Source organism: Hippopotamus amphibius, chromosome 8, assembly GCF_030028045.1.
Source record: "Hippopotamus amphibius kiboko isolate mHipAmp2 chromosome 8, mHipAmp2.hap2, whole genome shotgun sequence".
In the NCBI taxonomy this organism is placed as follows: Eukaryota; Metazoa; Chordata; class Mammalia; order Artiodactyla; family Hippopotamidae; genus Hippopotamus; species Hippopotamus amphibius.
In genome coordinates, this window is record NC_080193.1 from 85,782,630 (window position 1) to 85,809,785 (window position 27,156).

The window sequence follows — 27,156 nt, forward strand, 5'->3', positions numbered from 1 at the left end:
TTCACAAATACTTATTCTTGGTAACAATATACTAGCTTCAAGGAAACAAAAGAAGTATAAAATTGAAAACTCATTTTTCCTTAAATAAACATGTATATACACAACTAATTTTTGAACTTTAGGAGATTCAAGACATCCTTCAATTTGATTTTTGTGAACTAGGAATTTAATTTTTTAACTGGGAGTAGTCTTATTGGAATAGACTATGGAATAGATTACTAAATAGCAATGCTTTTTTTTTTTCTTGACAAGATTTTGAATGTGTTCTGTTTTCACATGGCAATGAATCAGTCATAGGCCAGTTTTTGTTGTCAGTCTCTCACCCCCATTGTGAATTTTTACGTTTTGATGCCTAATGAAATGAAGGTGCACAGAGATCAGTCAGGAACATGCAAAGTTTTCCTCCAACATCCAGATGTGAAAAAAAAATAAAGCAGCTTATCCCTTCTTGGCAGTCCCAGCCCCGAGCCACCAGGTTTCCACAAGTTGCCTTTGTGGGCTGTGACTGACTGACACAAGAGACCCAGTGGCTTTGTGTCGAGTTCAAGGACTCATTGTGTTTGAAGCGGGGAAGACAAGTTTGACCCTTAGTGCTTCTTCCTGCCAAAGCTGGAGTTTTCGATTTTAACCGAAACCCTAGGCCATCTTAAGCGTGACCAAAAGGCATCTTGCATGTTGAACCTTATCTAATGATACGATGTGTATAAACTTGAGACACATAAATCTCAGTCATTGGAGCAACTTGTTTTTCTAAGATGCTCTGGTCCAGTGACAGATGAAAGCAAATAAGGGAGAGATTGATCTCTGAGTGCTTTTATTGTAGGTGCTCCACACGTCATAAAGTTTTGACTCGTTAAAGGAAATAACATAAACAACTTTAGTTAATAATGGTGAAGTAACTGTGAGTTTCTGGAGCTTCTGCTCAATTCCCTTTCCGCTAGCTGTTACCAGAGCGTGATTAAGAAAATACCAACAGGATGTGCTGGAGGGAGGAACAGACTTCAACTGGAGGCCATACGGATGCTTGCTGGATGAGTAACGAGCCGGGGAATGCAGCCATATCTCCTCAGAGAATCACGCAGTTCTGTGGGTCCCTTTTTATCTACTGGTTTGAGTAAAATCTCCTGATTGCTGGCACAGTTGGTCTCTTGCGGTGGTCACGCTGATGGAAAAGGCCCTTCTCCCAGATGATATTTTTGATAGTGTAGAAACACCCAACGTATGTGATAAATGGAGAAACTTGCGAGTGAATCATACTGGAAAGATTGTGGGTAACTGTCACATTTTTATGGTACCTCAGGTCTTATAACTTTATTTTTAATGGCCTTGTCGCTGTGGGTTTAATACAGATGGTGTCGGTCAATTTTTATTTGAGGTTGAGACAGATTTGGGAGGTGATCTTGAAGGGCACAGGGGAGGAAAAAAAGGGAGAGCAAGACCCTATTAATTATTTTTTATTGTGAGGTTTCCCAGAATTATTGAGTTTTTCCACATTAGTCAGAGCAGTCCTCAGTGTCAGTGTGATGTTTGTAAAGATGAGGTCATGGAAAGCATGTCAGGTGCATGAGGAACTATATGGTCCATGTTCTCTTCACCAGCCACTTGGGTGTGTGTGCAGGGTGGTGGTGATGGGGGGGATGTTAGAAAAATGGAGGAAGGGGAAAACAGGAGGGTTTTATGAATTTGAAAATAAAGTATCTGCCGATGTTAAAAAAAATTTTTAACATATTATATTCTAGACTTTACTGTGGGTATTTATATTACTTTCTCCTGAAATCATGGTCCATGTCTTACCAACTCTTTTCTTTAAACTTGGTTGCTTCCATTGGTCTTTCGCTTTGGTTCTCTCTGTAGCCGTAATTAGGAAATGATCACCTACCAATTTTTTATTGGCACTGGAATACACTTCCAACTGGTTGGTTCTAGACCATGCTCTCAGATTCCATAGCATGGGGCCAAGAGTACAGGCTTTGGGGGCCGAACACTTGCAGTCAAAACTGGTCCCTGATATTTGCCAGATGCGTGATCTGGTGCTGACAATTTACCACTTGAAGCTGATATTCCTCATTTCTAAGGTAAGGCTAATAATAGTGCCTGTGGAAAAGGGGAACTGCAAGGATCAAACAGCATCAGGATATATGCATGCAGGAAGGGCTGGATAAACTTCAGCTGTGATTTTATTGATACAACCAGTTTTTAAGAAATTTTTTTCCATAGGGCTTTGCCACCTGACCGTAATGTTAGTGGCTCTTAGAGTGTGACTGTTATCAAAGGATGTTTTGGGTTGTTTTACCTGCATCTCAAGCCAGATGCTCACTAGTGTTAGCAAAAATGTCTCCCTTCTTCTAAATCAAGGAGGCGACATTTTGCTTTGCTATGTTACCAGGGGTTTATATTTTCTTTTTTCCCGATTTCCTTTAGCTTGCAAAATTGGATATTACAAGGCCCTGTCCACGGATGCCACCTGTGCCAAGTGCCCACCACACAGCTACTCTGTCTGGGAAGGAGCCACATCGTGCACCTGTGACCGAGGCTTTTTCAGAGCCGACAACGATGCCGCCTCCATGCCCTGCACGCGTAAGTTATATGCACATCTCTTGTTTCTTAGATGCCAGTGGCTTTCATTACCACCTATCAGGGCACTGCCACGCCTTCTCCCAGGATAACCATGAAGGGGGCAAATGAAATCAAACATGCATCTTTTCTCAATCAGAGCAGGAGAATTGCTTAGGAAAAGAAAGGCTCTTTCTTACTGAGTTTGTCGCCTTCAAAACGCACAGCTTCCAACAGACGACTTTGTGCAGCAGAGACTGAACATTCAGGGGTTGTCTGACAGTGTAATTAGAGCTGAGATTGGAATTTATAAATGGCTTTACCGTTTCATCGAGGACTCTTGGGGAAATGTGACAGCTGCAAGGGAAACAGGTATAGGATGGGATCGTGTGGGAAAGTGGTTTCAGTTCTGTGCACTGATGTCATAGCTTGCGCTGTCATTACCTTTCTTCCTTCTTTCCTCATAGTTTTGTGTTCATAACATTTAGACCTGGATCCTAATAAATGCTTGTTTAATGATGGGGCACTGAATACACGCTGGGTTAAGGAATGGATGGGGTTGGCGCCTCGCTATGCAGGAGAATAGAGAACTCTTTTCTCATACTTTATGTGGACAGTGTTCCTGGGGGTTGCCATTCCTTTCATGCACAGTCTGGGATTCACAGACCCTGCAATGGGTCTCATCCCTTGATGAGAACAGGGAGTGGTGGGCCTGGGTATTCCATCCCTGTGTTATCATTGACAGAGTTTGTATTTGGAGGGACAGAACCTAGTGGCCAGGCACCAGGGCTTTCCACAGGTTTTGGCTTTGTTTCCCAGCTCACCATTGAGTATCCAAATGAGCCTCTTAAGTCTCAGTCTCCTCATCTGTAGAAGGGCTAATAATAGTACCTCCCTCATGGTGGCTGCTGTTCAGTACCCTCATGTTGTTACATACTATGTAAAATGCACAAAATCATGCTACTTGATAGATTTTAGCTTTTACCATCATTAGAACTTTCATTATTTTGTTCCTTAACTACCATACATTCCATCTTGGCTGGCCTGGAAACATCACTGCAAATAGAAGTATTTTCTGGTTTGGAGTCAGTTGGGCCAGCTGGGGGGCCATTGTCTAGCTCAGTCAAGGACCACCTTTAAAAGGAGTGGGCGGAGAAACTTCAGGGCCATCCCAAATTTATAGTGAACTTGCCGTACCCTCAGGAGTTCCTTTCGTAACCAAAGATGAAAATAATTATAATTATAATAACAACCATCATTTTATCATTATACCCAGCTAATGTGTTAGACACTTTCGATTAACCTTATCATAGGGCTCATGTGAAACCAGATCTATGAGACAGACATGATCTTCACTGTAGAGAGCAGGTAACTGCCAGCTCAGAGATGTTCGGGATCATGCCCAAGGCTCCACCCCTGCTTGGTGATGGCGCCGCAAGACCAGAAAACTCACACAGTGTCTATTTATTGGGAGGTGCTCTTGCCCTGTCCCCCAGCCCAAGCACAAATTTCCAGAGGGAAGGAGCGTATTGAGGCCAGCCTTAGGTGTAAGCATAACTGGGCAAAGATATCCTCATCGTCTTCTTCTGTTCCTTCCATTGACTAAGTACTTTCTCTGGATGCCACGTGTATTTGATATGCCCAAATCTCAGCCTTTTTCTTTTCCGATCTAAATAGTCTTCTCTCATGTTCCATTGTGTGCAACTCATTTAATAATAAACTCTCCTCCTCTGTCTACACCCACTCCCAGCATCTCTCCAGTTGTGATTTTAGGGCACAATAGCAAACTCAAAGGGAAATATTGTGGGCCGACAGTGTGATAATTGCCCTCAATTTACATCATGCAGTCCAACACCTACTTTCCATACAGATAAAATCTCTAGGCTGGGGGCTTGATGGTGTTCTGAACTTCACAAAATTCACCTCTGATGGCAAGACAACCTGGCTTTTTCTCCCAGGTATTTTTAGTCTTATAATTCTGATCTGTTGTCTAGCATTTTAGGGGACCATGGGCCATCACTTAATTCCTGCAGCTTGCTATGTGGGAGTTAAGGGAGACCCCAAAGGTTGCTACATGCCTGATTTACTGGTATGTTTACTGAATGTATAAAAGTGGTTTCTGAACCCTTGGAATTTTACGTTTCTTTAGGAATAAATTGTTAGCTTTACCTGGACTATGCAAATGAGAAAAAGAAAATATTGATTTTAGCCTATGGATAGATCCAAAAGTTTTAACATGAAAGTAACTTTTGCATTTTTCAGAGATTGTTTTCAACAGTGTAAGAGAGGTGACATTTTGGTGTCATTGATAAGAGATTCATGAAAATACCAAAGCAACATGTGATCCTCGACACTTGCCTAACAAGATCCTGGCATTTATTGTATCTCTCTGACTCCGAGTTAAGAGGAAACACGGTGCTGATGTTAACACCACACACTTGAGAGGCTATTTAATCTCTCCAAGCCTCAGTTTACTGATCTATAAAATGGGATTCTCTCTATCTATCTCTGGGGTTGTTTTAAGAATTAAACAAGAAGGGACTTCCCTGGTGGTCCAGTGGTTAGGACTTTGAGCTCCCAATGCAGGGGGTCTAGGTTCAATCCCTGGTCGGGGAACTAGATCCCACATGCCACAACTAAAGATCCTGCACGTGGTAACGAAGATCCCACATGCCACAACTGAGACCTGGCTCAGCCAAATAAATAAATAAATATTAAAAAAAAAAAAAAGAAGGAAACAATAAGATATTTGCAAAGGTCTGGCACAAAGACCTTTGCAAAAGAATCTAACAAATGTTAGATCAAATTGTTCTCTTCTTTTATTCCCAGCTGGTCACTTCCTCCCCCAAACTACCTCCACAGCAGATGGCCAGTGCATCTCACTCCCTCTTTAAAGGAATTTTCTCACTTACTGAATGATTAAATTACCAATGGCTATACTATACTCCGGAAACTGGAGGTTAGGACTGAGGCCTCAATATTTTTAAAATTTGATATTGTACAGACAAGGTTGAGACCACTTCTCTACAGAGTTGAATTTTTAAATTTTATTTTTTAATTTAATAAATATTAACTACACAAGACTCTTAAGACCTCTTGAAGATAGGGGTAACCTGGGAGGTGACCATATTTTGCTAGCAGATAGACTAGGAAGTTAAACGGCAGAATTAGAATCTATTTTAGCTTATGACTCTCCCTCTAAATTTCTCCCATCCTGGTGAATACAGTGGACCTGCATTGTCCAAGACAGTAGCCACTAGGCACACCTGGCTATTTGAATTGCCACATTTCAGGTGCTCAAATGGCTCGTGGTGGCCATACTGAATGGCACTGCTATAGAATATTTCTGCCATCACAGAAAGTTCCATTGGACTGTGTGGTAGTACATTTTTCAACAGAGAAAACAGTGGGCGTTTCTCAGAGAACCTCTTGTTCAAATAACCCATACAATGAAGCCCTTCCCCCTCACCCCACCCCCAGCTTTATTGGCTTCTCTTGACAAGATATGGCGATGGAAAGGAACATAAACATCAGGGGTCCTTTCAAAGTGATTCCAGTCTCTAATCAGTTCTTCCCAGTTGGTTAAGCCAGGTGACAAACCCAATTCCCTTGTGCTGACAGCCATGATAATCAGGGAACTTCTTTGTTCATTATGCTGTCTTTAACCCCAACATTCTTATGCAGCCCTGCGTTTAGTGATCGCTCACTGTGACGGCACACTAATGAAGAAATAAAACACACTCTCTGAGACTCATTCTTCTAGCCAAAGAGAGACTCTGCTCCACTGGCTTGTAAAATCAGGTTTTTGTTCACTTGGAGAACGATTAGACCAGGTGAACACAAGCAGCATTGGCTAATTTAGAAGGAAACGCCTAAGAAGTTCTTCACACTGTCGGCATTGCTGGAGAACTTCTGAGAATTTAATGGCAAATAGACTTTATCTCTAGGAGGACTTTGGATGGAGCTTCTGGTTAGGTTAGGTTAGCATAAATGGCTGTGGGTAAGATAGGCAGTGTTTCAATGGAGGCATCATGTGAACATTTTCAAGAAAATAATCATTCCTGTTGGAATAGAGAGAACAATGCTTCTCAAACATGAATGGATGTGCATAGAATCACGTGACAGTCACCTAGGGATTGGTAGGAGATGTCAGGTCTGAAATTCTGCATCTTTCACAAGTCCCCAGATGCTGCTGATGCTGCTGGTCTGTGGACCACTTTTAGGGAGTTGGAATTTAGAGCCTCCTTAATGGATGGCATGTGATGGCAGATCCTCTCTCCTGTCCTTGTCACTTTCAGGCCATTTCTTCAGCTCAGTGGTGATTCCAGGGAGATATTTCAAGGGTTCTGAACATTTTCCCTTAATGGAAATTGAGTACTTCTTTTGTCTCCCAGATGAAGAAAATCCAACCTGGTTTGGAGTTGTGTAATCAAACACTCTCACTGTGGAGTCTCCACTAAGTTGCTAGGTTACAGCCCAGGAGTGGAAATGTCAGTGTTCCCCTCAGACACATGCATAAATCAAGAAAGTCAAGAAGGTTTTTGGCAACATTGCCAGAAAAGGCAGACACCCAGACCTCCATACATGCAAGGATGCCATCTAAGCTGATGAAGGGATTTTGATTTCATGTATCATTTCTTAGAAGAAATTTCAATGTGATTTAAAAAACTTAAAGTTGATTTACAATGTTTTAAGTGTACAACAAAGTGATTCAGTTATGTGTATGTATATTCCTTTTCAGATTCTTTTCCATTATAGGTTATTATAAAATTGAGAAAATTCCCTGTACTATGCAGTAGGTCCCTGTTTATCTGTTTTTTGTATAGTAGTGTGTATCTGTTAATCCCAAATTCCCAATTTATCCCTCCCCTCTCCTTTCCCCTTTGGTAACCATAAATTTGATTTCTATGTCTGTGAGTCTGTTTCTGTGTTGTAAATAAGTTCATTTGTATCATTCTTTAAGATTCCACCTATAAGTGATAACATAAGATATTTGTTTTTGTCTGTTTGACTGACTTCACTTTGTATGATAATCTCTAGGCCCATCCATGTTGCTACAAAGGTATTTCATTCCTTTTTAAGGCTGCGTAGTATTCCATTTAATATACATACCATATCTTCTTTATCCATTCATCTGTGAATGGACATTTATGTTGCTTCCACATCTTGGCTATTTTAAATAGCGCTGCTAGGAACATTGGGGCACATGTACCTTTTTGACTTAGGAGTTTTCATCCTTTCTGGATATATACCCAGGATTGGGATTGCTGGATCATATAGTAACTCTATTTTTAGTTTTTTTAAGGAACCTCCATAGTGTTCTCTGTAGTGGCTTCACCAATTTACATTCCCACCAATAGTGTAGAAGGGTTCCCTTTTCTCCACACCCTCTCCAGAATTTATTATTTGTAGACATTTTAATGATGGCCATTCTGACCAGTCAGTGTGATTTTTGTCAGTGAAATTAATGTCCTTTAACTCTGCTGATCACCAGCCCCTCTCCTCCAGATCTCTTTCCCCTTCGCTTTACCTTTCCTTCTAGTCGGGAATATAGTCTGGAGATCAGTCGGACTAGGAGACCAGTGCAGGAAGACCTTGATGCCTTAGTCATTCAGTTGCTTGTTCAATGGTTCTAGTAGGTCTTCTTTTCCCCCTTTGGAAGACCAAACCAATATTACATTTAAGGTAATTTCCTAATCCTTTATTGTGTTTCAAAATGTACTGGAAAAATGCCTTGTAGCAGAAGCACATCAGCTTTGTATGTCTAGAAAAAAATAACTCATTTGTTATTTTGCCTGTTTCACTTCTGAGCACCGTTACTGGAGTGGTTTTGTATACTTTTCAATTGGAAATCTGTCCTTGTGCTGTTGGGTCCTCTTTGTTTAACTTGTTTGATGAAACTTATTAGAGCCTCGTGATTGGGGGCACTCTGTAAATAAGAGATTATTATTTTAGATTACCAGCTTGAAGGACCTTCACAAATCTGTCTGTAAGTAAACGGCCTGGAATAATTCAGTCAGCTATGCCAAACAAACAAAGAGTGATTGATTGATACTTAGACGTGGCCTAAAATATTCCAAAATTGCAGCTTTTAAGACAATTTGTACTGGAGGAGCTTAGTGCTAATGAGGGCAAATTTACTGAGATCTGTGACGAAAGGTCCTGATTTGAGAAAGCTTTCTGCAGGTTTAGGTTGTCAAGAAACTGAAACAGCCTAGCTCCAAACAGCAAAACATCACTTACTTTGCCATTACATTTGCCTTTTCTAATTGAATTTATTGCACCACTGTATTTCCTCCAGAAAGTGTATTGTTTTAAAATTACCATTTCAGTTCTATTACTCAAAGCCCTCACTTCCAATGCTTTCTGACAGTTATCAACATAATGAACCATAATGAAATGATGAGCAATCTTCAGTGGAAACCCAGTGTGGATCCCAGTGGTGCTGTGTGACTGTGTTGTTAACATCTGAATGCAAATTAAAATAACATATCGTCCTTACTTGTTTCCAAGGTCAGGAGAAGAGAAAGACTATTTTTTCAAGTGCTTTTATTTTGAAAATCTCATATCCATTTTCAAACAAGCCCTTGAAGGTTCCCCTGATGTTCAGTTCAATTCTCTACCCCAAAGATTTACATGCTTAACAGTCTGGCTAAGGGATTTGGGGAGGGATGGCTAACATGAGGCTTTGATGTTATAAACCATAGGATAAAAGGTAGCCTTCGGTTTCAAGTAACCCCACCCCAAAGCATATTTCTTTTTCCTTTAGAACTGCAAGTAGCTAATAATATAATGATGGAAGGATGGACATTCTGTGAAATTGATCAATGAGAGTGCAGTTAGCTCTGGTGACAGACTATAGTTAGTGGAAGAGTGAGGATAAAGGTCAAAGATTCCTAAAGTTTTGTTCATGAAAGTGTTTCAGAAGCCCCATTTGTTGATCCCTAACCATTTCACATCTTATTATCCCTAAATCAGTCATTTTGTGAGAACCTATTTTTATGAAAATTCTTGAATCTAAGGTTTGCTTATTTCATGTGATTTATCAAATTGTCAGTATTAGAATGTAGTTTCCATTTGTCTTAGGACAAAAACTCAAGTTAAGACACCAACTCCCCCATTGCCAGATCATATGAAGTAGTTTTTAAGGCAGAACATGTGGTCCCACTGCCTGTTAAGCCACTTGATAGGCCAGTGAATGTGCCTGTCCTCTGGACCACAAGAACCGATCAGAGCAACCAAAGACGCTTTCATGATTCAGATGCAGCCTTCTACCTATTCCATTTCTAGGCTGCTTATTTAGTTAGATCTCTAGTTTAAGATCTGACATCAGTTAGTGAGTAAACCACATCCTTGTTTCTTCCTTTGGGGTTACCTTTCAGCATTTTGACTATGAATAGGAAAAATTACCTCTGAAGAACCCATGTGCATGATTCTTGTCTAAAGACAATTAAGGATATAAAGGGGAAAAAGCACCAAGTGTGCTTCATGGAGAGCACTGGATGGACCCTAGGCTGCTCGCTTGCCATTTGGTAAAATTTTTAAAGTTCTAAGGTATTTAATAGAGCTCAGATATCATCTCATTGAATTATTTTTCCAAAATGCTGTTTTAGCCTCTGCATTATCCTCCAACCTACTTCTAGTTTTATACAGATAAATAGTCCAATGTGGACATTTTATTGGGATTAATAGTACAGTGTGGATTCAACAGAAAATGTGTCCGTTTGAGGAACACAAAGGTGTGTCCAAGTAGAAGGCTTGACTTCTCTGCCGGTGTCATTTAGCCAGATTATTACAATTTTTCCACCACCATGAATAATTAAGGATGACTTGTTATCACTCGAGCCCTGTCATTTCTGGATAGCATTTTTGACACTACTCATGGAGGTCCTACAGTGGCTGTGCACAGCATGCTTCTGTGAAACAAGGTCAATTAGACACTTTCCTGAGATCCCCTGGGGTGAGAAGTGGATACCTTCTCTGCTATCAGCATTTTGATTTTCCCCTCATAGCTGACTCTTGTTCTACATGCCATCTACAGCTAGGCAGAAGATGGACTGAGGGGAGAGGCCTATTGCATAGATAGAACTGCCCCCCACCCTCCTGTGACCTTCCACCCAGAAAAGAGCCTTTAACAAAAACTCCTCTCCTGAGTGGAATGCAGGAACCAAGCAGAGGGGACATCTCAGCTAAGACAGGAGCACCATCCAGGAAGTAAATGCCAACAAACTTCAGCCTGAAGGGCAGGGCAGCCAGGAGAAATGTGGACCCCGCTGGGTCCACAAAGAATTCCCAGATATGCTTCATTTTTCCTTTGAATTGTCCTTATCTCTGGGAAGGGGCTTGTTTTAGCCTTTGAATTGGGTTTTCTGATCCTATCTTTGCACATATCAGCTGTGTGAATATGGGTGAGTTGCTTCATTTCTCATATCTTAGTTTTTGGTCATCAAATTGCTTCGGGTAACAAATACTTTTCTGCCAGATTTTATTACAGGGATTAAATGAGATAAAGGGTGAAAAAGGACTTTGGAAGAGATGAATTTACAGGCTAGCTAATTTTAAAGCAAAATACTTAAAAATTACTTTAAAAAATTACTTTTCTTGGTCTTTCATATTGTAACTTTATCATGGATAACTGAGAGTTGACTGTATAAAGCACTTCAGCAATAAACTAGTCATCTTAAAGAAACTGCAGCCGCAAGTAACCTAGTAAAGAAAAGAAAGATGGTTCCTGGGTATAGAATGGGAAAAATAGATATACTAAAAAAAATAGGTGGTAGCAAAATTTCAGCAAGGAGTTACCTCTATAGGAAACCAAGAATTTTTCGTGACAGTAATAAGCGATTGATGTGTCGGAATGGTTCTGTTTTTTAATAAAGGGCAATTCTGCTTTGGCTGTATTCATTGTTAAACACATAAACTGCCGTGATAAAAGGTTATGCACTGTACATACATCTTGGAAGAGGTGTCCCAGCAGCAGTCTTCATGTAAACTCACCCACGGCAGCAAAGTCTGAGAGAAGGCAATTAGTAGTGACAACATATACAGCTGTCAGGAGGGATGCATGGGCTTTGTTTCAGTGTCAAAACTTACACACCCCAACTGTTTATTCTGCCTTATAACCTGTCTTTCAGCTGGAGAGAGATTAACAAAGGCTTATCTGAAGGGGTTAGACGGTTTTACAGCTCAGGCACTGAAGTATTATTGACAGTCCAAAAGTTTTACATGATTAATGAAGCCTCATGAAATGGAACTCAAGACCCAAGGTGCCTCTTGCTCAGGAGCTCTGTCTCGTCCTGGTTGCCTTGGCATTTTAGAAGGGTGACAGCAGCGCTTCAAGAAATAGATCATTTAAGATTTACGTTTCTGCCCATCCTCTGGGGGAATGTTTCTTTCCATATCCAGAATTAATTTCATGGCACAGGCGTTGAATTTTAAAATGGTGATTAAAAATCAGTTAAGTATTAAAAGTCTGTGATAGCTTTGGAAACCGCTTTATCCTTGAGCCCAGCTACTTTGGTTTCCTAGCAGCTATCTCCTACCCCTGGTTGCAGACTTTTTTTTAAAACCTTTTAGCACGTGACTGCCTTTTTGTCCTCCCCTATCGCCTTTGCCTTTTGCGATGTGATATACCCAAGTGCTGTGGCAGTGATGCTTCTGAGGAGTGAGCTGGACTGAGCTTAAAGAATCACCATTCATTCATTTATTTGTTCAGCAGATAATAAGCTTCTACTACACCTTTGGCATTTTTCTAAGGGCTAGAAGACTCTCATAAACCAGAAAAAAGCTGTGTTCTCATAGAACTTCTGTTTTATTGAGAATATAAATAATAAACAAGATAATTTAAATTCTCACAAGAAAGAAGAAAACAAAAGATCACGTGATAGGATAAAATAGAGGAAAGGGAAGGATTTCACTTTGCGGGGAGTGGTCAGGACCAAGGAGGTGAGATGTGAGCTGAGATCCTTCCCCCTTCCCGGGAGGTGGAGGGAGGTGGGGAGGAGACAGCTATTGAAGAAGCCAGGGGAACAGAATTCCAGGCACAGCTACCAAGTCTAAAGAATTTGACTTGCACGTTTAAAGTTTTGCTAACAATGTGAGTTTTAAACTTGGCTTATTTTTAAAAACCCTTGGCCCTAGAGTCTGTTTGACACTTTAATTGCAGTTGTAAGAAACAGAAATTTCAAGTTTATGTGGCACATTACACCTTGTGTCCATATAGATTTAAACCCTTTGGCAGAACCTACTTTTAAATACATTTCTCAAAGCAGGTTTCCATCTTTGCTGATATTTCAGTTACTTGCTCTAAGAATAAAGAAATGAATTTTACCTGACTTGTGACTTTGGAGTGGGGTATATAAGCTGCAGTTATCCTGACCTGGACTTTCCATGGAGTGGTTTATACCAAACTCTGAGTTCATACTGGAGGCATTTTTGACTTTGGGTTTCTTGTTGGCTGATCCTTTTTGAGCCATTTTATTAAGGCTCCTACAGATTTCATGTGTGTGTGTAAACATCAGGTTGTCCTAAATGGGCTACTTTAAGCCCTGGCATAAACCATCAAGTATGTTTTCTAAACTACTCTGGAATCACACTTAGTCTAATACATGGGAGGGAAGAATTATGATTTGTGGAATTACTGGAATTTTCTTTGATGCTTGAAATATTGCCCTTCTTAAATGTCACATTCACTTAATTTCTCTAAATAGTGCGTGGTTCATTTCTGAAAGCTTGTCTTTTTCCCAGAGGAAAGCACATGATAGGTTAAGGAAGATCAAGATTTCTTTTATGATGTAACATGATATGATGCGATAGTCCTTTGCTTCTGCTGTAATTTGGCGACAGTTTCTTGGGGACTTCATACTGTCAAACTCCTGTCAACTGAATGCAAGTTGACATCCCACTAGAAAATAATAATTACCCATTGTAGCACCTTCCACCAGTACCTGCTGTACGATACAGAAAGTCTTTCACACCAGTGAAGCAAATGGATGTTCATTAAATTTATCCACAGTGGCAAGAAATACAGAGGCCATTTCTTTCAGAGCAATGAGAAACCCAAAAAATAGGCCATACTATTTTCTGTATTTTACTCCTTCCTTAGGCAAAGAAAATAGGTGAAACTTGGACCTTAGAAGCCACAGCTGTTACCTCACCTGTATAAGTGTGGAACTCAGGGGTGTGATCTCCCTAGATTTGTTCCTAGTATGCTTGAAGCCCCTAGAATTATGTGCAAAATTATGAGTGATAATCTTTCTAGGAAGAGGGTGCTTTGTTTCTATCAGATTCTCTGTAGCAGGGGTTGGTAAACTATGGCCTGAGTGTCAAATTCAACTGCCCTTGTTTTTGCAAATAAAATTTTCTTGGGACACAGTCATATGCATTTGTTTAGGTATTGTCTATGATTGCTTTCAAGTTACCATGCAGAGTTGAACAGTTGCTAGAGAGACCATATAGCCCATAAAGCCTAAAATAATGACTATCTGACCCTTTACAGAAGTTTTTTGAACATTGTTCTAAAGGGTTGGTAAGTTACGGGTTATTGCACTTGACTTCTGGTTCTAGTAGTTCAGCTATTACCCATGCCACTAAACTATGTTAAAAATGTGAAAGGCATCCCAAACATGAGAACTTTAAAATAGTTTAGCATGCTAGCCCTATTCTTTGATACACAAAGAGAGAACCTTAGGCTTATATGTGAAAACCAAGCAGGTTTTACAAATGAAACCAAAAATGTAAAGGAAGGACATTTATTATCCATTTAGATATACTTCAGTATTTGACTGATTTGTAGTTTAAAATATCTTAATTTGGGAAATTCCCTGGCGATCCAGTGATTGGGACTCCACTCTTCTGCTGCAGGGGACGGATTTGATCCCTGATCAGGGAGCTAAGATCCTGCATGCTGCATGGTGTGACCTAAATTAATTAATTAATTAATTAATTAATTAAAATAAAATAAAATGTCTTAATTTTGATCATAAAAATAAAATTAAAAGAAAAACTGTACTTCTACAAAGGCTAATAAGGAAAATGCCTTTGAAACTGTTAAAATTAACTTTCTTCAGAGATAAAGTTTTCCATAGCTTCATGCCTGAAGAAATCATTACCTGAAATCAAGATGGAGAAAGAAAAGTCATAACACCAATTCCAAATTAACAAAACTTCAATTGATAAAGCCCACATTTTAAATTTCCAGCCATACTGGCTGATTATGGAGCTGTACAAACAAGAGAGGACAGAGTACATGCCCTTCCATCCTCCTGATGCTCACATGGACCACATTTAACTTCCTTTAGTCTCTTCCTTCCCCGTTTGATTTCCTGCTCCTTCCTTCACCTATCCAGGAAAGTATCAAAATGAATCAGAATATTTCTTTTTCTTCCCTCTTCTAGAGCAGGTGGCAAATACTGGACCCAATAAGTACTTGTTGAGTAATTGAATGATTCCACAATCCCTCCTAACAGAAGAAACTACCTCTGTATGATACATGGCCCTCCCTACTTGTTCCAAAGTGTTTTTCAATTGTAGAAAAGAACTTGAATTAAAGTAGCTACATTGGGATACTCCTTTACAGGGCTTAATGGTAATGAATCTGTATGTGAAAAGCTGGCTAGTACAGCCTTATCTCAGAGAAGCCCGTATTAATTCACAGGCTTAAAATAACATTGTAGGTAGATGGGCAGAAGATGCACTAGAGGACCTTGTTAGTCTTCCATTCAGTCATTCATAACTGCTCAAAAGTTTTTTGAGCTTGCTCTGAACTAGGAATCATAGGAGACACTGGGAAATGAGGAAGACATCAATTCTTCTCTTGAGGAGTGCACAGACTGTGATAGAAACAGATATGCAATGTATATCTGATTAGAAAAACCCATTTACATGTTCCAAACAGAATTGGAAATTGAAATAACGCCCTGAAATATGGAATAATACCATAAGCAGGATTACTGCCAATCCTACATTCTGGCTACAGGTGGGGAGTTTGGGAAGACGTAAAACCCTGTAATTCACCACAACCTGCAGCTACCTGATGTTCATGTATGCTTAGATATGATGTCAATATGGAGACTAGAAAATTAAACGGTATGATTATCCCTCTTAGTTATAAATCTCATATTTGTAATTGGAGACCTTTAGAGATGGGCATATTTCTGATGAGAAAGGCAATCATTTGTCAGAAATTTAACTTTTGTTCCTAAGTATCTAGATGCGATGCTATTACTGAACCAAGCTTGTGTCTGTTCACCTGACCTGCAGCAAAGCCAATGTACTGACACAAGGTTGTGATGAAGGAAAGTACAGCATTTATTACCAGGCCCCAAGCAAGGAGAATGGACAGCTAATGCTCAAAAGACAGGAACTCCCTGATGGCCTTCAGGGAAGGGTTTCTAAAGAGTGTGAGGGAGAAGGTCTTGGGGTATGTGATCAGTTCGTGCTCAGTTCTCTGATTGGTTAATGATGAGGAGGTAACAGGGTGATGTTTCAGGAATATCAGTCAGCAGCTTTCTGGTTCCAGCTGATCTGGGGTCTAGTGCTTGTGGTCAGCATGCAGTTAACTTCTTTTACCTGGTGGAGGCTTTAGTATCTGCAGAACAACTCAAGGGTATGGTTCAGGATGTTATCTATAGCCCTTGAGGAGGAACTAAAGGTCCTTGACTTTGTTCTGTGGCTAAACTATTATTATTTTGTCTTGCTTGACTCTTTTCCTTTGTTTCTGCATGTCCTCACATTTCTGATTAAATTTGCTCTTTAGAACTTGGGCAAGGCCTCGGAAGCTAAAACTTTTCTACGAACAAGACACAGGGGCCATGGGGATCTGTCCCCAGGAAGGCCCTGCAGGGTCCTGCTGGGTTTCAATACTTAAAAAAAACAGAAGACTAGATGTATGACTGCTGAGCTCAGATTGGCTTTTGGCTATACTAATGTCCATGCTTTTTTTCATTTTCTTGAGAAGAGGATACTTTATTTTCTGAAGAAGAAATGGCCCTTCTCTATACTTGGAAATGCATGTGATATATTTACCATCTTTTAATTGGCAAGAAAGAATTTTTTAAAAAGAAAAAACACAAATACAATACAACCACCATTGTGATTTTAACTTATAAAGTAAGTGTCCTTTCCCAGGCTTATGCAGGCCAACATTATAGTCATACTGGGTACACATTTCTATTATTTCTTCCCCCACCTCAATTCTCTGGTTATAGTCCAATTTCTAAGCTGCTACTATGCCCCCATGTAGTCATCACTCCTTATGGCAGCAAAACATAAAATATATGCAGTACAATTCACCAAACCATTCATGAGGGCAGCATTCAACTTGAACTTGCTTAGTTCTCTGTCTTCTCTTGAGCATCTACCCAAGGGTAGATTCTTTAAGAATCACTGCCCAAAGGAAGAAGGCTGTTCCACACTGTGTCCTGTTTTCATGCCAACCCTCCATTTTGAAACCCTGCAGCATCTTTGTATTATTTTTTTTTCACGTGGCAGCGTTATATCTCTGAGTCCTGTGACCATTTAGTTTTCTGCTCCATTTCTTCTCTGTTTAGACACTGCCATGCCCCGTCCTACATACTAATTACTGACTTTTTGCTTCTGCAGTGCTTGATTCATTGTGTCACATTTTCCCATGTGAAAGTGGACTAGGAACCTTGGCAAGGAGGTTAATGGATTTAAGAGTCGCTCTTATTTAACCCTGAAAGTCACAGCAAAATAAGAACCAGTGGCCTGACCCATTTTAATGAACCAAGCTGTGGTCAGCTTCAGTGGCAAACTAGCAATCAGTTTCACTGTGATGGAAAGAAGCATCTACAGACTTTGAACAGGATTGAAGATACACATTTCCTTTTCCTATCTTTACCTCTCAAACTTTGGCTGAAGCTACTGATTTTGTTGTTATTTTACCTTTAATCTGGAAATAACCCCCGAGTGTGGGAGTTAGCACTTTGGGATTTTAGTCAGATTCTGTCACTAAGTAGATTGCACGAACTTTCAGTATTATCAGCTCCACTTCCTGGCTCTCAATTTCCTCATTATAAAATGAGACTATATACCCAAATGATCTTTTAACATCTTATCTGGTTCTGGGAGTCTGTGATTTCAAATAGCTCTGATCATTTATTCAAAAAAATGTTTAATTAATCCTGTTGTTTTCCATCACTCTACTAAGGACCATAGATATAAATTTGAAATCTAAGCAAGAAGGAAATTTGTGCTTTCTTTCTGAGGACTTCCATGGGGGCAGTCTTATCTTTAACACAAATTTTACAGCACTGTTTTTCCTTTAAGGTTCTCAGAATGGGGAGCAGGTCTTAACACTGTGAGAGGGAGGTTGTCAGTAATTAGTTTCCAAGGGAGATTGGGAGGTCCTGCTTACTGTGTTAAAATAAAGTCTTCAATTAAGTTGTATAAAGAGAAAAGGAGAGTGAATTACCCGTATATTATTCCCCAAATCCTTTAGCCGTTCATCGCTGTGAGCCAAGTAATAAATACTGAATATGATCCCCTATTCGTAGAAGTTACCTCTTCCAATTCTCTGGCAACGGCTAGTCTGGAACAGTATATTCCCTTATGGTTGACTAGATAAAGCTTCTCCTGACCTCATGCAGGCTTCCAGTTAACGTCCTTTCTGGGGAACATGGACACCTTTCCCTGAAAGCAGTCATTACAAGTAAATTAGAAGTAGAATTGAAACAATAAGCAAGAAGCCTCAGATTTTCATTGAAACTTACTTTGGCTCTTTTCTTGGAAGACCAAAACAGGAAGGAGGAAAGAAAAGAGAGAACCTTCCAATTGTTTCAGGAGTCAATATTTTTCATTAGCGTGTGGCAGGAGTCTCTTAGCAGAAAAATACCCTCTTTTCTCTCCCACCCTGATTCTTCCCCTTGAAGACAGTTTGTTTCACAGCATCTTGGCATGGAAACTAATCTATAGCAAGAATCGAGAGGGTTCATTGTGAGTCTGTGGTCTTATTTATTCTTGCTGTTTTTAAATCAGCCATGATATTGTTTGCAATTTGTTTCAAAACCGCCACTGCCACCAGACATATTTTGGAAAGCTTTGGTGTCAATGGAAATGAACATCTTAAGAAGGGTCTGGTGCAACCCTGGTCAGCTGAAGGGCAGGACATGGGGCGTTGGGAGTCTTTGCACAATCCCTGCCTTGGAGTTGAGATTTCTCAACAACTGTACCTTCGACATCTCTGCAACCAGGTTAAACCAGTTCCTACTAATTACCCATAAAGAGCTTAACTCTCAACTGCCATGTCGGACTGAAGAGGCATATCTATACAGTTCAGTTAATTTTATTCTATATTGACGATGACACACTGTACTTAGGAATCATCATTTATCTTCAAAAGTGGTATGAAACTATTAATTTACCAGAGTCCCACAACAGCCCTGGGAACTAAAAACACATTCATATGCACATCTTTCAAATGATAAGATTAAGCCTAGATAAGTCATGAGAAAAAAGGCCAGGCCATGTCAGAGAGAAAGTCAGGCTTGGAGCCCATTTGATATAGAGTTGTTTCACATCTCAAAGCGGCGGTCAATGCTGCATTTGTTTGTACAGGAGGGAGAATGACCCTCACACATACAGCCTTCTGTCATATTGCTTTTTTCTTTTCTTTTCTTTTCTTTTCTTTTTTTTTTTTTTGGCCACAAGGCTTGTGGAATCTTAGTGCTCAACCAGGAATGGAACCCATGCCCTCTGCAGTGGAAGTGCAGACTCCTAACCACCGGACCACCAGGGAATTCCCTATCATGTTGCTCTTTTAAAACACTTTTGCTGTCTTGATTTGCTTTTTGCTTTCTTTGCCAAATGGGCCCATCTTGTTTCTTGTAGCTGCAGAGAAGGAGATAAGCTCCAAGAGATTCCAGAAGGCTAGCTTCAGTTCTTGGTGTGATAGTGGTTTTTTTTGTTTTTTTTTCCTTTCTCCAGGTCCACCATCTGCTCCTCTAAACTTGATTTCAAATGTCAACGAGACTTCAGTGAACTTGGAATGGAGCAGTCCTCAGAACACGGGTGGCCGCCAGGATATTTCCTACAATGTCGTGTGCAAGAAGTGTGGGGCAGGTGACTCCAGCAAGTGCCGACCCTGTGGAAGTGGGGTCCACTACACCCCACAGCAGAACGGCCTGAAGTCCACCAAGGTCTCCATCACCGACCTCTTGGCTCATACCAACTACACGTTTGAAATCTGGGCGGTGAATGGCGTGTCCAAGTATAACCCTAGCCCAGATCAATCTGTGTCCGTCACGGTGACCACCAACCAAGCAGGTAGGAATCGGGTCCACTTTATCGTAAATCTAAATGTGTAGAGAAAGAGCTTGTGTTGATATCCATGAAGGATGCTAAAGTTCTCCAATCGAAGAACTACAGGGAATCTAATCTAATCTAATGAGAGCTGCATTATAATACAAAAGATACTTAGAAAGATGTTTATTCATTCAGCAGATGTTTTTTGCATACCAACTGCATAGCATGCATTGTACTAGGTGGTGGAGCTTAAATGAAGGCTAAAGACAGTGTCTGGTTGAAAACAGATGACAGTGAATTGGGCCCATGCTAGACTTCGCTTGTAAGGGATGCCTCTTGGCCATTTTAATCACAAGGTCAAGGTCAGATATCAGCGCATTTACAGATTATTTAGGAATATAAAATTGATTTTTACCAACACAGAGTGCTGTATTGGCATTTGCTATATTTTCTAATAATGGCATTAGTGGCTGTAGTTCTGATCTTGTTTTTTTATTTAAAAAATTTAAAAATAATTGACACAGATCTTTATTAGAATCACTGTGTAAGCCTGTGAACAGTGAATGGTTTAATGGGTAGCTTGATCTGTGTGGTTGACAAAATGTTCCTTCAAACACATCCTACTTTTGCAGCCACTTTCATCGTTAAATTCACACTTGACAGGTGGGGGAGGGGGGTTAGTTTACCTGGTCTCCTGCTTCACTTTCCTCTTCTAATTCAGGTGACTAGAAAGCATGGAGTGTTTCTGCTGAGTTAATTGCAGAACTGTTATCTAATCTTGAATTTCAGATATTCCAAAGTGTGAATTAGAATCTAGATTTCCAGGCTCTGCTCCTGACCCACTTACCCCCATTCTTCCCCCAAAAACGTTTCCACACTTTCTCATGCTAATTTTCCATTCTGGATTTCTACCACATGTTTCACATTGCCACCTCCCTGTTATTTATTTCTGGGGATTTGCAGGGGAGGAGGAAAAAAGGGACTGTGGTTTATCCTTTTTTGAAGCTCTTAAGAACAACACACTTTGCCGGAAAAGGATTATAAATTGCCAACAATCATATCGCTTCTTACTGCACTTTTCTCTGAAATGAATGTTTCAGTAAGTGCACTCAATAGTTAAGTAAAATATATCTGTACTAATTGATTCTATAGTGAGGAGTATTCCAGTATCCCAATCCAAAGTCATTCTTTTTCCACTTTCCCTTGAACTCTCTAGAACAAAAAAAGTTAAGACTGGGGGAAGATTTTGAACTGATGCTGGAGAGGCAGATCTTCCTAGAAGGTAGTTTCAGTTACACACATGTGACCAGTCTTTTAAAATATGTGGTGTGAACAGATCCTCTGGTTATGCTTTTGCCTTTTATTTCTGTGCTTTTAGGATATGAACACTGTTGTGGTCACCACTTTTATTTCTCTACAAAGACTAGTGTGATTTAGGAGGTTTTGATAGCATCACAAGGACTCTGTGAATGCCAGCTTTTTATTAGTTGTCTTTTGGAAGAAGGCAATGGAAATATTGCACATAGATTTTAGGAAACCTAGGATGTCTAGTGTCTCTGAGTTACAAGGAGCCGAGAAGGTGCAGAGTGGTCTTTGCACCCCTGGAGAATCTGGTTTACGATTCAGTCAATATCCTTATGTTCAGCCCCCCTCTGTTTTTCTGGCTCTCCCCTAGTACATCACTACTTAACATTCTTAACAGAATTAAAACTAGGAATGGACCTCTTGAAGCCTTAGCTGTACAAGGTGAAGTCCTTCTCTTTGGCAGAGGGTAGCCTCTGGGAGATGTGCTGAGGACAGGCGCAGCTCCCACAGATTTTTGTGGGGAGACTTCTCTGACTCTCTGTATATTTAAGGATTCAAGCCAAGGGATTATGTCAATCCCTACCAAACCAGAAGGCACAAAGAACACAGGGAAGACAGGCCAAAAATCCTCCAGAAGAAGAAAACGTGCAAAAACATTACGCGAGGGAAGGAAACCAAGTCAAAGTTTTATTAAAAATGTAGGTGTAATTCTTTTAGATCTAGGAAAAAGGTGGACAGGGAATTGTTCTGACACAATGAGGTTTTCTCTGCCATGACGAGCAGTCCTGACACGAGGTTTGCCGAATTGGACAAAATTCTAGCTCCTTATTTTAATTTTCGTGAACAGTAATGCTGGGAGGCTGTTCAAAATTAAAAATAAAATAAATCTTTCAACAAGGAAACCTCCTATGTGGCTGGCCAGAAAGCTTCCGCTTAGCAGAGAGCTGTATGTATGCCCAGAACTGCCTTATTGTCCTACTACGAGTTGGAGTTCTCTGATTCAAAATCACCGGGATGGTTTATCTTTGATTAACAAACCCTTTCTTCATCGTAGTGCAGATTAATAATGTAGGCCAAAATTCTGGGTGAATGTGGCAACCATAAACTCTATCAAAGCTCCCCTATGCATATTTACATGCACACAATTATATTCTAATTGCTGTCATTCTGATCATATCATTAAATTAAATTCCTTAGAGACCTCTATAGGCAATGATGTCTCACTCTATAAGGAATACATAGAATAAATGAATGTTAGCTTTAACCACCTGGAGGCCACCAAGTTTCATGGCTCTGCATTTTTGCTCTGTTTTCACAGAGTTCTTTCTCTCACTGGTAACATATTTAAAAACAAATGAACATAAAACAGAATTCCTGGTCTTATCATTACCACTTCTGAGATCGTCACGGTTGAACAGCTCCATGAAGGTGAAACTCATATAAGCTCATATCTGAGTCAGCACTTGAACCCCGGGAGAATCCTGCTCCCAACAGGAGAAAATCACTTTCTTTTAAAATTATTAGATAATTAATAGCATTCCTGTAGTCAGCTTGGCATCTCCCCATTTGTGAGACCGGACTCTGAGTATCTGAGCCTGAAGGTGGGGGTCTAACTGGGCTTTGATCATGTAGTTGTAGGATGTGGTGCGAATGGGCTTGTGTTCGCACGTGGTTATTTAAACCATTCTAATCCCAGTCTTATAGTTGCTGTCTTAAGGGACTAATAACACCCTTCTCCTCCCCTCCTGAGTTCAAACCCAATTGACATAGAAGGCAAGGCAAGACAAAGGGAACTCAGAGTGCCAGCTTTACTGCTGCTCAGCTGATGAAAGGATGTGAGCTTTGTATCTGTAACCAAAAGGGCTGGCTCTGATGACACTTGCCCGGTGTCACCCAGGGACAGTGTAGCCCAGCTGGTTAACTGCAGGCTCCCTGCCAGACCAAAGCCTGCTCTGCTCAGGTTGCCCAAATGGATGTTTTGTGTCGGGAGGCAGGTCCAAGAGAGCAGCGAGGGTTGAGCTGAGGATGTTGCACTTCTCCCAAATTCTCTTTCTAAGCCACCCCACCCCCGACCCCATGCCAAGTGCTTGAAGAAGAGGTAAGGAGAAGGTGAGGACGGAGAGGCTGCAGCTGAAGTGGCCCCGTAGAAAAACATCAGACAAGGAAGACGGATGTTCTCCCTACACTTACTTTCCTCCATTGCAGTCCAGCAGGAACAAAATGAGATTCCCTCGAAAACTTGTGTTTTCCTTCCTCCATCTTCCATCCTCCGGCAACTGTTGTGTCTTTTGTTTGGGAAGAGATGGTTTTGATGCTTATGAAAAATGAATAAGCAGACTGCTGGGTGATTTGTTTTCTAGATGACTTTCCTTCAGTTTACTTTTACTTAAGTGGACCATCTCAGGGAAATGAATACAGGATGTGTCTCTAAGGAGAGAGAAATGCTGTATAAATGAAACAAGGTTTTCCTGACCAAGCAACAGAACTGTGTTTTTGCTAAAAATGCTGTGATGGCAGCTGGCAGTAGACCTTAATGTCACTGAACGGTTTTCACTCTGCACCCCCTGAACCTCCCACACCTGTCTCCATGCTCTGGAGACCTCAAATTGTACCCAGGACAACTATAACACTTTAACTGTGCATATGATGCTGTTCTAGATACTTTACAATGAAATACGTCTGATAATCTCTCTTTAACACGGCTGTCATGTCCTAGTGACAAAACATCTTTAACACTCTTGGGTTTGGATGAGTTCAGTTATTCAGTGGGTTACATAGCTATTTGAACCTAGCTAATCTCTAAGATCTTTTCTAATTCTAAAATTCTGTGGTTCCAAGAATATAGCCATGAGCAATGAAGCATGGTCAGGAAGAAGTAGGGCTTAATTTCCATATGTTGTTCAGAAACTGGCTCTGAAAGCAATTCCAAGAGTGGGAAAACATCCCAAAAACGCCTCAGCAGAATTATCAGAGCACATCTCAATCCTGCCTCTCCTCCATCCTTCCAAGCTGTACCTCTAGTATAGGTGTTTCATACCCCTCCCCAGACATTTGGCAGTGTCGAGAGATATTTAGTTGTCAAAGCTAGGAGGAGGGGAAGTGCTGTTGCATCTACTGGGTCCAGTCCCGGGATGCTGCTAAACATCCTGTCATGCACAGGACAGTCCTCCACAGCAAATATTTCTCTGGTCTGAAAAGTCCATAGCGCCAAGATTGAGAAACTCTGCTCTAGTGCTGTGTTAGAAAAACAGATTTTATGACTTCATAGCAATGCCCACCTTCTCAGAGTTCCATCCCTGACCTGTCTTTGCATGGTTCCATCTCTCTGTGCTGGGAACACAGGGCTCCCAGCACTGTTCTCAGAGGATAGACAGTTATAAAAGGCCCTTTGGGGCCTCTTGTGAGGACTCCTAATTGCTTTGCCATCAGATGAATTGGTGCTGCTTGTCAGACTGGCCTTGTTCCCTAGAAGGACCGTTAAGAAAACTGTAAGAAAACACCACATTGACGATAAAGTGGCAGGAACCGCTCCGTAATGCCACTGCACAGCATAGATGTTCAATACTCGTCTGTTGGTTAACACATTTCTTTACAGTAAAAACAATCGGTGAACACTTTGTCGAGTAGTGATAAAGTTAATAAAACCAAAATAATGAGTAGAGAAAAGAAAATAACTAAGTACAAGAGGCATACTCTCTTTTATTACTCAACTGGTAAGTTCCTATTCTCTCTTTCCTGGCTGTCTTTTAATTAGACATATTATGTTATTTGAGTGGGATAATAGGGAACAGTGGGAATTCTCATCCCCACTGGGTATAATTGCTACGTGTCTTCTGGATAGTAAGAGGACAGCTTCAAGGAGATGGTGGAAGAAAGGGAAACATCTTAGAGGAATTGTGTGAGATAGTGTGCTCTAGGCATGGTGGAGCCAGGCAGGTTTGATGGGGTCTGAAGTGTAGACAATTTTTTTGTGATTTTGGGGAAAAAAACCTACAAAATTACACATATCAAATGAAGAACCAAGCTTTGGAAAGGGCCCATGCAAGCTTCCTTAGCTTCAGTATATAAAATCCTGCCTCTTAGATGCATGCAGTTGTCTGGTAAGGGGACTATTGTGTAATTATGCCTAAAAGTGCAAAGAAGCAGGAAGAAAGCAGAGATTGCAGAAAGTCTGTTACCGAGTCCAAGCTCACTCTCCTCACCACACGGCAGGCCAAAGCATCAGAGATGAGGTGTTGAGGCAAGGAATACAACTTTATTCGGAAAGCTGGCAGACAAAGAAGATGGCAGACTAATGTCTCCAAAAAACCATCTTACGGGGTCTGGTTGCCAGTTTCTCTTACAGAATCAGAGAGGGAGAGGCTTGGGGAAGTAAAGTAAAGGGGTAGAATAGACAGGGAGGGGCTGTGAGGAAGTGAAAGGGCTATCTGTCTTGTAAAACATCTCCGGGAATTACCAGCCGTGGTGAGGGGATGTGTTCATTTCTTCTTTGCTGCAGCTGTTCACACAGGTGGGCAGGGCAGGTTGTCTCCCTGTGGGCTGAACAGAGGCACTTTAGTTGAACATTCAGGCAGAGGGGCAGGGTTCCCGGAGGCAGGCCATCATGTACAATTATAATAACAAAAGCAGCCAAAAGCAGAGGTTAAAGTCAAAGAAACAGATTGAACATGGAGTCTGATTTAACTCCTCCCTATTACAAGTCCAGTTTGGCTTAATAGGAAAGATGGTGAAGTGCAGGGGTCATACCGGAGTGGTTCTGACCTGTAGTCTGGGGTGAGGGACAGCGCTGGGTGGGCCTCATGCAAGTATGGTTTGAGATCAAATTATCTGACCTATATAGTCCTGGTGATTGTGGGAATGCTAATGGGTTGCTAAACCCAGATGAGATGTGAAGGGTTGGGATTTGCTATAAACTTAAAAAGGGGAGGGATCAGGGAAATATCGGGTGATATTTTTGAGACACAATTATCTGGCTTCCGTTAGTGCTTTAGAGCAGGGATTGGCAAACCAGAGCCCATATCCTGATCCTCCACTTTGAAACTCCCTAAAAATGTTTTTTTTCCTATTTCTAAAGGGCTGAAAATAATAAAAAAATAATAATATTTTGTGAGATGTGGAAATTATATAAAATTCAAATGTCAGTGTCTGTAAAGAAGTTTTATTGGAACAAAGACCCACTCATCTGTGTGTGTGTTGCCTAAGGCTGCTTTCCCAGAACCACAGCAGAGCAGAGTTCCTTTGGCAGAACATATTCACCATCTAGATGTCTCCAGAAAAAGTTTGCCACCCCTGCTCTGGAGTACTAAGTCAAAAGAGGACCTTACAGGTATGCAACTCTGCATTTGTAAAGCAAAAAGCTGCCTTAGACAATGTGTAAATGAATGGGTGTGGCTGGGTCCCCATAAAACTTTATTTACAAAATCAGGCAGTGCGCCAGAGCCAATCCTGGAGCTGGGAGCTAACTGGCTTTAGGGTCTACGTTCTTAACCATTACCCTCATCACATCAGCCTATTAATCCTCACACGTTTATCGTGAAGATCAAATGTGAAATCACATGTCCAGCTTCTAGCAGGTATCCAATTAACATGGCCTTCAAAGAAATTTTAAATCATTATTTGGAAATCTTTTTTTTTTTTTTTTTGAATGTTTAGGCAGGACTGTTTTTATATTTTATTTTATTTTTTAATGTTTTATTATTTATGTATTTATTTTTGGCTGCACTGGGTCTTCGTTGCTGTGCATGGGCTTTCTCTAGTTGTGGCAAGCCGGGGCTACTCTTCATTGTGGTGCTGGGTCTCCTCATTGTGGGCAGCTTCACTAATTGCAGCAGAGCACGGGCTCTAGGTGTGCAGGCTTCAGTAGTTGGGGCACGTGGGCTCAGTAGTTGTGGCACACAGTCTTAGTCGCTCCACAGCATGTGGGATCTTCCTGGACCGGGGCTTGAACCCGTGTCCTCTGCATTGGCAGGTGGATTCTTGACCACTGTGCCACCAGGGAAGTCCCATTATTTGTAAATCTTAGTTCAAATTCCCTCT

The 27,156-nt window shown here is 40.8% G+C and overlaps 1 protein-coding gene across 3 annotated transcripts in view; it reads left to right on the plus strand.

Moving 5' to 3' along the window:
* EPHA4 (EPH receptor A4) overlaps window positions 1-27,156 on the plus strand; it is a 132,562-nt gene that overhangs the window by 59,086 nt on the left and 46,320 nt on the right. For all 3 annotated transcript variants that reach the window (XM_057745165.1, XM_057745166.1, XM_057745167.1), the window contains exons 4-5: window positions 2,422-2,577; window positions 19,498-19,836. In XM_057745165.1, coding sequence (XP_057601148.1) covers window positions 2,422-2,577; window positions 19,498-19,836 — 495 coding nt within the window. The remainder of the gene's footprint in view (window positions 1-2,421; window positions 2,578-19,497; window positions 19,837-27,156) is intronic.